Source organism: Oryctolagus cuniculus, chromosome 18, assembly GCF_051225735.1.
Source record: "Oryctolagus cuniculus isolate XC-2025 breed Fujian yellow rabbit chromosome 18, ASM5122573v1, whole genome shotgun sequence".
NCBI lineage: Eukaryota > Metazoa > Chordata > Mammalia > Lagomorpha > Leporidae > Oryctolagus > Oryctolagus cuniculus.
Window position 1 is genome coordinate 20,484,452 of NC_142884.1, and position 13,208 is coordinate 20,497,659.

At 51.4% G+C, this 13,208-nt stretch overlaps 2 protein-coding genes across 4 annotated transcripts in view; one reads left to right on the plus strand and one right to left on the minus strand.

Annotated features, from left to right (window-relative positions):
* Positions 1-5,810: 5,810 nt before the first annotated feature.
* LOC138846491 (uncharacterized) overlaps positions 5,811-13,208 on the minus strand; it is a 41,658-nt gene continuing 34,260 nt past the window's right edge. Inside the window, exons 1-3 of one of the 3 annotated variants that reach the window (XM_089319413.1) lie at positions 6,761-7,050; positions 6,400-6,607; positions 5,811-6,043 (exon numbers count right to left, since the gene is read on the minus strand). In XM_089319413.1, coding sequence (XP_089175539.1) covers positions 5,897-6,043; positions 6,400-6,549 — 297 coding nt within the window. In that variant the 5' untranslated portion in view covers positions 6,550-6,607; positions 6,761-7,050 and the 3' untranslated portion in view covers positions 5,811-5,896. Of the gene's footprint in view, positions 6,044-6,399; positions 6,636-6,760; positions 7,051-13,208 lie in introns of those variants that run through there. The other 2 variants (XM_089319414.1, XM_070062455.2) reach the window with 2 other exon arrangements.
* PMIS2 (PMIS2 transmembrane protein) lies at positions 11,415-12,583 on the plus strand. Its single transcript, XM_008249524.5, has 3 exons — positions 11,415-11,436; positions 12,160-12,290; positions 12,455-12,583. The coding sequence occupies exons 1-3, from the start codon at positions 11,415-11,417 to the stop codon at positions 12,581-12,583; spliced, it is 282 nt and encodes a 93-aa protein (XP_008247746.2).

The following is a 13,208-nucleotide window of genomic DNA, read 5'->3' on the forward strand; positions in this document are numbered from 1 at the left end:
TCTCTCTCTGTGGGGGACGCTGAATCCAGGGAGGCCTAGAGGAACTTCCTGAGCCTGCCTCGAATTTGAAGACCTGTCTTTAAGTTTCAAATCCCTGGTAGCAAACACCCCAGCCCCAGGGCGCTTCTGCCTAAGGATCCTTAAGGTGGTATAACAGGAGTGGCTAAGACCCTTTTACATCACATCACCCCACCCCTTGCCCACATCGGCTCATCCGCTCTGTACCTCAGCTATATACACACCTCCCTTTTACAATAAAGTGAGACCCTGCTTCGACTGGGCTCCACACCGCGCCTGACTGTCCCCCGGGTTTGGGGAAGGCTGAGTGGCGGGTGGCGCACTTCCCCTCCTCGGTCAAGGCAAGCTGCGGGCAGCCTGCCTAATTCTCTGGCGGTGGCGAGGAACAGTCACCACATCTCTCAACTCTACTTTTCAAATAAATAGATCAAACTTTTAAAAGCAAAGCAAGAAAAAAAAATCTTTGCCCTCTTTCCTGAGCAGCGACTTCACCGCCAGCGCCACAGCCTGGGTTTGACACACATTCCTTGTCCTTTTTGGTTCTCTCAGTCCCTGAGCGTTTGTACCTTTTTTTTTTTTTTTTAATACAGGCAGAGTGGACAGTGAGAGAGAGAAACAGAGAGAAAGGTCTTCCTTTGCCGTTGGTTCACCCTCCAATGGCCGCCGCGGCCGGTGCACCGCGCTGATCCGATGGCAGGAGCCAAGTGCTTCTCCTGGTCTCCCATGGAGTGCAGGGCCCAAGCACTTGGGCCATCCTCCACTGCACTCCCTGGCCACAGCAGAGAGCTGGCCTGGAAGAGGGGCAACTGGGACAGAATCCGGTGCCCCGACCAGGACTAGAACTGTTAGGCAGGAAGTTAGGTATGAGCTTATGTGTGTGTGTGACAAAGGCCTCCGGAGAAGACTTCTATGTCCAGCATATGCATCTACATCTCAAAGTTATCCCGATAATGCTTCAGGGACAGCCCAGTGTTTGCATCCTGCCCTGCCCCCTTCTACCTGATAACCTGCCAGGTGGGGGTCCCCGCCCCTTCTGCCTGACAAATCTTCCACAATCTCCCAGGTGCAGCCCAGTATCTGCATTTCAAACACCCTGCTCCGGATCCCCATTCTCTAGGGGGTCCTGCTCACCCTTCCTCTGAACCCAGGATGGCGCCAGCTAGGCTTCCTTCTGTCTGATACCGTCAGGGCAAAGCTCAGATAGGAGCTTCTTAATATTTACAGCCATAAAATCCTTTGTTTCAGGAGGAGATGTGTGAAGACAAAGACCCATCTCCTTAAAAACCCCCGGCCTCAACTAGACTTCGCGCTCAGCCCTCTGCCTCTCTGCTGAGCCGCCTGCCTGGCCTGACCAGGTGTAATCTCTACTCAATCATCTAACCTCGCTCCTTCCTCCCCTCCCAGTCTCTCAGGCTCTGTCTGGAGGGGTGCCCATCCATCCTTACGGATGTCCCTTCCCTAATAAACCTTGCTATTTTACCTCCCACTACTCTCTGTCTCACGCCTGAATTCTTTCTTGCGCGAAGAACCCTGCAATTTCTCCGGTAACAGAACCCGGTGTGCCAGCACCGCAAGGCGGAGGATTAGCCTAGTGAGCCACGGCGCTGGCGCGTTTGTGCTTTTCCAAAAAGTCCTTTACTGTTATTTTAACGGGGTTTGGAAGAGGACAGGCTGTAACCATGTCCAACACGCTGCGTTCAGCCAGAAGTTATTCTTGTGCCTTGTTCCACAAGGGTTGCTGCTGTCCCCGCGCGCTGCGTGCCCGGCCGCTCGGAGCCGCTGCTGTGGCCGGGAGGCGCCGCAGCCCCCTCACTGCCGGCAATGCTCACAGTCTTTCGCTCCCTGCAATTCACGCAGGGATCTCCGGTTTTTTCGACCTATTTTGACTGCAGGATAACTAACAACACATGGAGGGAAGTGCATAAAGAGACTCATCTCAAATGTACAGCTCAGGTCATTGACATGCATTCTGCAATGTAAGCACGACCCTATCCATGTATATTTCCTAGCATCCCATATGGGTGCTGGTTCGAGTCCCGGCTGCTCCACTTACCATCCGGCTCCCTTGCTAATGCGCCTGGGAAAGCAGTGGAAGATAGCCCAAGTGCTTGGATCCCTGCCACCGGCGTTAAGAGACCCGGATGGAGCTCCAGGCTCCTGGTTGCAATCTGGCCCAGCCCCAGCCATTGTGGCTATCTGGGGAGTGAACCAGCAGGTGGAGGACCTCTCTCCCAACCTGCATCACTCTGCCTTTCAAATAAATGAACAAGAATGATAATAAAAAGGGATCTATTTCCTGTACCCTGCAAGTTTCCCAACGCACCCTCCCAGTCCACACTGCCATGCTGCTTGCTGTAAACACCAGCTGGCTTTGTTCATTCCTGAAATGGAGATAATGGAATCACACAGCAGGTACTGTCTTGTGTCTGGCTTCTTTCATTATGTTGTCCATGAGACGCATTCCTGTTGTTGCCTGTCGCCAGCAGTTCATTTTTTTTCATTGCTAGGCAATGTTCCACTGAATGAATGTATCCAAATTTGTTTAGCCATGCATTTGGTCATGGACATTTGGGTTGTCTACAGTTTGGGGGTTGTTCACAGTCTGCAGTGTTTGGTTATTATGAATTAAACTGCTGTGAACATTCTTCCATGAGTCTTTGTGTTGACATGGACACTCGCTTCTCTCAGTTAGATATCTGGAATATGACTTCTGGGTCAGAGGATAAACCTGCATCCCTTACTAGAATTTATCAGTTTTCCCAAATGAATCTACTATTGTACATCCCTGCCATGCATCTGCTCAAGCATTTTGCTCATTTTTTAAGAAGACTTACCTATTTGAAAGGCAGTTACAAAGACATAGAGAGTCTTCCATCCCCCAGCCCACTGCCCACATGGCTGCAACCACAGGGGCTGGGCCAGGCTGAAGCCAGAAGCCTGGAACTCCATCCAGGCCTCCCACATTGGGCCCAAGCACTTGGGCCATCTTCTGCTGCTTTCTCAGTGCATCAGCTGGAAGCTGGATCAGAAGCAGAGCAGCTGGGACTCAAACTAGCACCCGTGTGGGATGCTGGCATCACATGGGGCCACTTTGCTGCAAACAACACAAGCCCCTATTTTGTTCATTTTTACCTGAGTTGTGTTAAATGTTTATTATTGATTTGTAAAGATTTTTTTTTTGACAGGCAGAGTGGACAGTGAGAGAGAGAGACAGAGAGAAAGGTCTTCCTTTGCCGTTGGTTCACCCTCCAATGGCCACCGCGGCCGGCCCGCTGCAGCCGGCACACCACGCTGATCCGATGGCAGGAGCCAGGTACTTATCCTGGTCTCCCATGGGGTGCAGGGCCCAAGCACTTGGGCCATCCTCCACTGCACTCCCTGGCCACAGCAGAGAGCTGGACTGGAAAAGGAGCAAACCGGGACAGAATCCGGCGCCCCGATCGGGACTAGAACCCGGTGTGCCGGCGCCATTAGGCGGAGGATTAGCCTGTTGAGCCGCGGCGCCGGCTGATTTGTGATGGTTTTTAAACATGCATTTTGGATATGGTTATTTGTTAGATATCTGTGTTGGGAGTATTTCCTTCCAGTCTATGGTCTGTTTACCTTTTAATTTTTTAAAGATTTTTATTTTATTTTATTTTATTTTATTTGAGAAGCAAAGTTACAGAGAGAGGGAGAGACTGAGAGAGAGGTCTTCCATCTGCTGTTTCACTCCCCAAATGGCTACAATGGTTGGAGCTGGGCTGTTCCCAAGCCAGGAGCCAGGAGCTTCATCCAGTTCTCCCAAGCACTTGGGCCATCTTCTACTGTTTTCCTAGGCTATTAGCAGGGAGCTGGATTGGAAGTGGAGCTGCCAGGGACTTGAACCAGCACCCATATGGAATGCTGGCACTGCAAGCGAAGGTTTAACCTACGACACTACAGCGCCAGCCCCTGCCTTTTAATTTTTTAAAAAATTTATTTATAGGGGCCGGAGCAGACAAAGCTATTGCCTACAGTGCCAGCATCCCACATGGGCACCTGTTCAAGTCCCAGCTGCTTCATTTCTTGTCCAGCTCTCTGCTGTGGCCTGAGAAAGCAGTAGATGGCCCAAGTCCTTGGGCCCCTGCACCCATGTAGGAGACCCAGAAGAAGCTCCTGGCTCCTGGCTTCAGATCAGTCCAGCTCCACCCATTGTGGCCATTTGAGCAGTGAACCAGCAGATGGAAGACCTCTCTCTCTCTCTCTCTCTCTCTCTCTCTCTCTCTCTCTTCTGCCTCTCTGTAACTCTGCCTTTCAAATAAATAAACAAACCTTCAAAAAATGTAATTATTTGAAAGACAGACAGAGACAGCTCCCATCTTCTGAGTCATGCCCCAAATGCATAAAATAGCTGGGGCTAATTCTCAAAATAAACAAACACAAGAGTGAGACCTCAGCCACACTCGCCACCGTTCAGTAGGCGGCTGCCATGTCGGGGTGGACCGCGGGACACTCCCGTCACTGAGGGGAGTTCCAGTGACATAACCACCCGCCACATTTCACTCTTCTCTCTGTCGTCTCAGCATATAGGGGTTCTTCCAAAAGCTCATGGAAAATAGAATTAAAAGACACATTTATTTTGGTGCAAAAAATTTTTGAAATGCATGCAAAGGGTCTTCAAAAATTCATGAAAATGTGCATTATGAAAAAAAAGCACTACACATGGAGTTCAAATGTTTTTGTGCCACACAAACTTATCTTTTAATTTTATTTTCTACAAACTTTTTGAAGTACCCTTGTAAAAGTTTTATAGAGGGGCCAGTGCTGTGGCATAGTGAATAAAGCCACGGCCTGCAGTGCCGGCATCCCATATGGGTGCCGGTTCAAGTCCCAGCTGCTCCACTTCCAATCCAGCTCTCTGCTATGGCCTGGGAAAGCAGTAGAAAATGGCCCAAGTCCTTGGGCCCCTGTATCCGCGTGGGAGACCTGGATGAAGCTCCCGGCTCCTGGCTTCGGATCAGTGCAGCTCCAGCCATTGCAGCCATCTGGGGAGTGAACCAGTGAATGGAAGACCTCTCTCTCTCTTTCTCTGCCTCTCCAATAAATAAATAAACCTTTTTTAAAAAAAAGTTTTATAGAGGGCTGGCGCTGTGACGGAGTGGGTAAAAGCCACCACCTGCAATGCTGGTACTCCTTATTGTTGCTGGTTCAAGTCCCGGATGCTCCTCTTCCAATCCAGCTCCATGCTAATGCCCCTGGGAAAGCAGTGGAGGATGGCCCAAGTGCTTGGGCCCGTGCACCCATATGGGAGACCAGGAGAAGCTCCTGGCTTCAGATGGGCCCAGCTCTGGCTGTTGTGGTCAACTGGAGAGTGAAGCAGCAGATGGAAAATAGATCTCTCTTTTCTTCTCTCTCTCTCGCTGTAGCTCTGTCTTTCAAATAAAACAAAATAAATCTTTTTTTTTAAATTATTAAAAAATTATTTGTGGATTTTTTTAAAGTTCTATAGAGGCAAATAGTGCTTCCATTTGAATTGGCACTGAACCCCCTAAGTGCATGGCGTAAGTGAAGAAGCCCCACGGCGCCAAGCAGAGCGCCACACAGGGTCAGGTGAACGTGGGGGCACGCACACGCGCACACGCGCACACACACGCACACACATGCATGTACACGCACACATGCACACACGCGCACATGCGCATGCGCGCGCACACACACACACACATGCATGTACACGCACACATGCACACACGCGCACATGCGCATGCGCGCGCGCGCACACACACACACACACACACACACACGGCAGAGGAATCAGCAAGCAGAAGTCGCCTCTTAAAGTTTATTGCTTTTAAAAACGTGGATGTAGGGAAGACTTCCTCCAGCTCAGGCAGCTGCCGACGCCTCCAGGGCGAGCTCAGGTGTTCTGCTTCAAGGCTCTGAGGACGAAGTAGAAAGTGACCAGAGCACAGCCTATCAGCATGCTGAAGATGCTGAAGCAGAAGGCCAGTCGCGAGTTCTTCAGCGCTCGCTCCCGATTGTCCAAGAAGTTGGCTTCCCGGGTCTGTGGGGTGGAGGCAAGCTGGTGGGAGGGCCTCCAAGGGGAGGGCGGCGAGGAGGGAGCAGTGCAAGGTCAGGAATGCTGGCTGGAGGGAGTAAGGGCGGAGTTCAGTCGCCCCCCCGCCCCGCCCCCTGGAGGAGGAGGGGCGGTGCCTGGACAGAACACTGGAGGAGGAGGAGGAGGAGGAGGAGGAGGAGGAGGAGGAGGAGGAGGAGGAGCTGAGAGGGAGTCCCACAGGGGCCGAGGCAGCAGAGAGGGAGGCAGGAAGTCCCTGAGGGGCAGAGGAGGTCTCTGGGCTGGAGCCGGGAGGTGGGAGCCCACTGGGGATGGAGGGCGTCGGCTCAGGCAGGTGCTCCTACCTTGAGGGAGAACACCAGGGCCAGGATCGCCAAGGGGGAGAAGAAGAAGATAGACATGATGGAGAGAAACAAATAATCCTTTGGTTTGGGACGCAAAGGCACCAGGGTGACTGGCTGCTCCGGGGTAGACAACGGGGTGGCCTGCTGCATGGGGGTGGCCTGCAAGCCTGGCTCCCTGGGGGCAGTCACAGCAGCCTTGGGCTCTGGCCTGAGGAGGAGATGCCAATTAACAGACTCTGCAGACAGGGGACAGGATAGAGCTGAGTTGCCGGGAGCCAATCGAATCACTCTCTACAGCTAGAGAGGCACTGAAAACTGACACTGCCCAAGCTAGGGGCCAGGATCCCAAGCCTGCACCCACCACGTTGTGTTCCTGTGTCATGGCCTCGCTGGACTCCGCACGGCTGCACTTCCTCCGCCGAGCCCTCCCCACCAGGCTCTACACGATTCCTCTCTTTTCTACTAGCCCCTGGCAAACCTGCCCCCAGGGACTTCCCTTGCCTAGGTCTGTGCGGCAGCCTCCGCAATTTGAGTTACAAGTTCAGCCTCTCTCTTGGCCACCACTTCAATATGATTGGCTATTCCATTATAGGCGTGCCACCAGTGCTTAAATCTGATTGGTCCAGCTTACTGCGAGGGGTGTTACCCAACCACACCTCTTTCCCCCCAACTCCTTTAATTGATTCCCTGAGAGACGGGCCCGGGCCCGGGGTTAGCAGTTCCTAGCACTTTCCGTCGCAGCTGTTCCCAGTTTGAATTCTTGATTGACTCAAAGACCTTCCACGCCCAGCTGAAATAAGGTGCAAAACCTGAAAACAGCCCTTGTAATACAATAAAAGAGAAGGCGCATGTAAAACCTACCTTTTCAAGAGGCAATGGCCTCAACTGGTCTTATAGCTCAGTTTGAGGTCACATCTCCATGCAACTAACAATTCTCAAGATCTTTATTTCTTTTTAAATATTTATTTTATTTATTTGAAAGACAGAGTTACAGAGAGAGGTAGAGACAGAGAGAGCTCTTCCATCCACTGGTTCATTCCCCAGATGGCTGCAATGGGCTGGGCTGCGCATATCCAAAGCCAGGAGCCTGGAGCTTCCTCCAGGCCTCCCACACGGAGGACTTAGGCCATCTTCTACTGCTTTCCCAGGCCATAGCAGAGAGCTGGATCGGAAGAGGAGCAGCCAGGATTAGAACCTGCGCCCACATGGGATGCCAGCAGCGCTTCAGGCCAGAGCTTTAACCTGCTGCACCACAGCACCAGCCACACTCAATATCTTTAAATATTTCTACACCATTGAGAATGACAGACATCTACCCAATTTATTTTATTTAGATGGCTTAAATTTAACATGAAAATTAGGGTCGGTGCCGCAGCTCACTAGGATAATCCTCCGCCTTACGGCGCCGGCACACCGGGTTCTAGCCCCGGTCGGGGCGCCGGATTCTGTCCCGGTTGCCCCTCTTCCAGGCCAGCTCTCTGCTGTGGCCAGGGAGTGCAGTGGAGGATGGCCCAGGTGCTTGAGCCCTGCACCCCACGGGAGACCAGGAGAAGTACCTGGCTCCTGGCTCCTGCCATCGGATCTGCGTGGTGCGCCGGCCGCAGTGCACTGGCCACAGCGGCCATTGGAGGGTGAACCAACAGCAAAGGAAGACCTTTCTCTCTGTCTCTCTCTCTCACTGTCCACTCTGCCTGTCAAAAAATAAAAAAAGAAAAAGAAAATTAGGGGAGTGGAAATATATATATTGTTAAATTTCCATATATTTGGTTTTTTTTAAGATTTTTTATTTATTTGACAGGTAGAATTATAGACCGTGAGAGAGACAGAGAGAAAAGTCTTCCTTCCCACCCACAACATCCCATCTCCCACTCCCTCTCCCATCCCATTCTTCATTAAGATTCTTTTTCAATTATCTTTATATACAGAAGATCAGCTTAGTATATACTAAGTAAAGATTTCAACAGGCTGCACTCACACAGACATACAAAGTATAGAGTACTATTTGAGTGGTAGTTTTACCATTAATTTGCATAATACAACACATTAAAGACAGAGGTCCTACGGGGGAGCAGGTGCACAGTGACTCCCGTTGTTGATTTAACAGTTGACACTCTTATTTATGACGTCAGTAATCACCCGGGAGGGGGAGAGGGAAAGGGAGGGGGAGAGAGAGGGAGAGAGAGGGAGAGGGGGGGGAGGGAGAGAGAGAGAGAGAGAGAGAAGCTCAGGCTAAACTTGAGCACTTGAGCTAAAAAAATAATCGCCCCTTCTCACAAGAACCATTCTTCAAGGGCATGCCGCAAAGACCCGAAGATCTACCACCTGCCCCACTCTCCAGCCGCCACAATTAGATCAAGTCTCTACCCTTAATCCATCCACAGCAGAATTTAAATATCTGCATGAGTTCTGAGAGCCAAGTCCTGCTGTACCCATAACAGCCATTGACCCCCAAATCAATCTATAGATTCAACGCAATTCAAATCCAAATCTCAGCAGTCTGTTTTGCTAGTCATTGGCTAGTTAATTCTAACACTTCATATGGAAATGCAAAGACCTAGAAGAGCCAAAACAAAGTTCAAATTCTAACAACAATTTCAAAAAGCACTGTGGTATAGCAGGTAAAGCCGCTGCCTATAGTGCCGGCATCCCATATGGGTGCCAGTTCGAGTCCTGGCCGCCCCACTTCTGATCCAGCTCTCTGCTGTGGCCTGGGGAGCAGTGGAGGATGGCCCAAGTCCTTGGGCCCCTGCACCTATGTGGGAGACCTGAAAGAAGCCCCTGGCTCCTGGCTTTGGATCTGCACAGCTCCGACCATTGCAGCCATCTGGGGAATGAACCAGTAGATGGAAGATGATCTCTCTCTCCACCGCCCCCCACCCCACCTGCCTCTGCTCTCTGTAACTCTGCCTTTCAAATAAAAGAAAAAAAAAAGCTTGTATATAGATATAGGGGCCAGTGCTGTGGCATAGTAGGGTATAAGCCTCTGCCTACAGCATTGGCATCCTATATGGGTGCCAGTTTGTGTCCCAGCTATTCCTCTTCCCATCCAGCTCCCTGCTTATGGCCTGGGAAAGCAGTAGAAGATGGCCCACGTGCCCCCTGCACCTCTGTGGGAGACTTGGAAGAAGCTCCTGGCTCCTGGCTTTGGACTGGCTCAGCTCTGGTCATTGCGTCTTGGGGAGTGAACAGAGGATGGAAGAACTTTCTCTCTGCCCCTCCCTTTCTGTGTCTGTGACTCTACCTCTCAAAAATAAATTCTTTTTTAAAAAGCTACAGGGGCCAGCGCTATGGCACAATGGGTTAACGCCCTGGCCTGAAGCGCCAGCATCCCATATGGGTGCCGGTTCTAGTCCTGGCTGCTCCACTTCCGATCCAGCTCTCTGCTATGGCCTGGGTAGGCAGTAGAGTATGGCCCAAGTCCTTGGGCCCCTGCACCTGCTGAGAGACCGGGAGGAAGCTCTTCACTCCTGGCTTCAGATTGGCACAGCTCCAGCCATTGCAGCCATCTGGGGAGTGAGCCAGCGGATGGAAGACCCCCCCGCCCATACCTCAGCCTCCCTTGCTGTAACTCTGCCTTCAAATAAATAAATAAACCTAAAAAAAATAGCCCAGGGACACAAAGTCAGACAAGTAACCACCCCAAAGTCACCAGACAAGGGCCGTGCAGTCAGATCATCATGTCCCACACTCCCAAGGTCCCCACTAGCCAGCCAGGTGACCTGCCAGTAGCACAGATGCACCGTTCATCCCACCAGCCTTGAGTTCTGGTCTCCACCACCCCAGGGCCCCAGACTTGTGTTTGGGATATTTACTTGACCCCTTGAAAGGTTCTGAACCAGTGCATTGCATTAACAATGTCTTGATTTCTAGGCCGGTGCCGCGGCTCAATAGGCTAATCCTCCGCCTTGCGGCGCCGGCGCACCGGGTTCTAGTCCCGGTCGGGGCGCCGGATTCTGTCCCGGTTGCCCCTCTTCCAGGCCAGCTCTCTGCTGTGGCCAGGGAGTGCAGTGAAGGATGGCCCAAGTGCTTGGGCCCTGCACCCCATGGGAGACCAGGAGAAGCACCTGGCTCCTGCCATCGGATCAGCGTGGTGCACCGGCCGCAGCGGCCATTGGAGGGTGAACCAACGGCAAAAGGAAGACCTTTCTCTCTCTCTCTCTCTCTCACTGTCCACTCTGCCTGTCAAAAAAAAAAAAAAAAGTCTTGATTTCTGCATTATGTGTGTTGCCATTGTTCTTGTTACTATTTCTAGGTCCTTGATCATGTCTTTGACAACTCACGTTGGTGTCTACATTTGTGGACTTCAGTTTGTCACCTCTTACCCATTTGCAGCTCCCCAAAAACTGGCTCCTTACACCCTCCACTCACCTAAAACCACCAGCTAAGGGAACCACGGCCTAAAACCTGGTGGTGCTATCTTACATCTGCTAATGATTCTTCCTGCGTCAGTAATTACTACAGTGTTTGAAAGCGTCAGCCTCCTAAAGACACATAGCAGATTCCCACGAACTTGGCCATTAACTCACAGTTTTGTATGCCACAAAGGCGTGTTCTCTGCTCAGAATCCCACGAGGCTAAAATTAGGGTGTCAGCCGGGCTGGGTTCTTATTTGGAGCCCAAGGTCCTCTTCCAAACCAACGTGGTTATGGCAGGATTCAGATCCTTGCTATCATATTATTGATTGTATTATTTGCTATTGTATTACCATGCTATTAGGAAGGTCCCTGTCTCCTTGCTGGCTCTCAGCTGGAGCCGCTCTGCTGGAGGCGGCCTGCACGCCTCACACGAGCGACCCCTCCAGCTGGAAGCCAGCCATGGAGACTCCCTTGCCTGCGATCCTCGCCCAGCTTAAGCCCTTTTGGCCAGAAAACCCCAGTGCTTTGTAAGATCTCAGCTGAGGTTATCATTCCTACTAGAAGTTTGCTTGGGGATCTTAATTACATCTGCAAAGCCCCTTTCCAGTGGCAGGCAGATTAGCATTTGATGGACCAACAGTGAGTAGGAATCTTGAGGCCATGGCCGACTTGTGCCACCTCGGTGGCAGCTCCCCATTCCATTGCCCATCTGCATTGAGTAGTGGTATTCTACTTTGAGAAAGGCCTTCCCTGTTTTCCCCCTTTCTTTCCTTCTTTCTGTCAGTATGGACTAAATCTTTTCTTAACTTAATGCTTTATCTCATCCATTACTGACATGATTCATTTTCCTTTCTTCTGCTAGCTCTCACTGGCCTCATCTATTTCCTCTGCCCCACAGCTCTTGGGCTGCCCTCCTGCCACTGCCCACGTTCTTGTCTACAGATTGGGGTGTCCAGGAAGGAGGAAGAGCCAAGGTTCAACACTTGCCACTTCCAGCCAATCCCTACCAGGGTGGGTGACGTCAACGTCCTGGGCAGAGGGGCCTCCGAGGCCTGGAGTAGCTGAGAACAATGGGGCCACGCCCTTTTATGAGGGCAGCCAATCAGGACTTGAGGTGCTGGTTTCTCCATTGTGAAGGATCACCCTTTGCCAGTCTAGGGCTTGGGATTCCAGGGCTGGCGTGGAGGTCTGGGGCTCTGTTTCCAACACACTCCAAGGTCTATCTTTGGAAAGGTCATGCCTCCCAAGCCATCAACAGCTGCCCCGCCAGGTGACCCAGCTGCGCCAGCTGCCCCAGCTGACCAGCCTGCGCCAGGTGCCCAACCTGCCCCAGCTGACCAGCCTGCGCCAGGTGCCCCACCTGCTCCAGGTGACCAGCCTGCGCCAGGTGCCCCACCTGCTGCAGCTGAGAAAAAACAACCTAGCCAGACAAAAGAAGAACTGGCATTTTATGCTCCAAATTACCTATGCATGTCTATCTTTGCTGTACTTCTTTTTTTCCCTTTGGGACTGGCAGCTTGCTACTTCAGCCATAAGGTAAAACAATGCCCGTTACCGCCCAGCCTGACCTCTCTTGCCCCTTGCACCCTTGCCTACCCTGGGACTTGGGGAGGGGTTTTCCCCCGGTGATTACAGTCTTCCAACCCTTTCCCAATGGTGTCTGCACTCACAACCCCACAACTGCGCTTCCGTCCCTACAGACCACACAGGCCAACAGGGAGAGCAAATGGGAAGAGGCTTACTTAAACTCAGGTCGAACCGGCTGGCTGAGTGTTTTTGGCATACTCATTGGTTTAGGCATAATTTATGGATGTGTCCTATATATGTGAAGACCAGGCCTACCATCCCAGGGATCAACTCCCCCAAAGATCCACCCATCAAAACACGGACCAGACAAGTCAGCTGCATGCAAAAAACTCAACAGCTCTAAGATATTCCCTAATCAAGAAACCTACCAACCGAGGAACTTAACATCCAAGTGACCCACAGCCCAGGAACACCAGATCACCTGCCTGTACTCACTACTTCCGCTCGCTCGCCCTCCAGAGCTGTTTTCATTCACCTGAGGGATCTGTACACCATGTACTAGATCCCCTTACTTGCTTAACACTGGGCTGATCTTTCAAATGTTTATTTAAATGAATAAAACTGGAGGAAGTATTCTGGTTTCCTGTGTGTGCGCGCCTGTGTGTTCTGGATGAACACCTGTGTGTCACTGAGGCTATGTGTTTTCTAGGCCATGTGATTACAGAATATCCTAATTGTGACCCCTATAGACATGGAAATCAGGCTGAAGTGGGTTTACTTCTCACCTCTGACACTTAAAAAACTGTCCATCCTTGAACAAGATACTTCTCTAGAGCCTAAATTCTTTGTAGAGCAGGCACGATCCTTTCCAACATGGGATGACATGTAGAAATCTGAATCATTGTTCATTCTCCAAGGGTTTTCCCA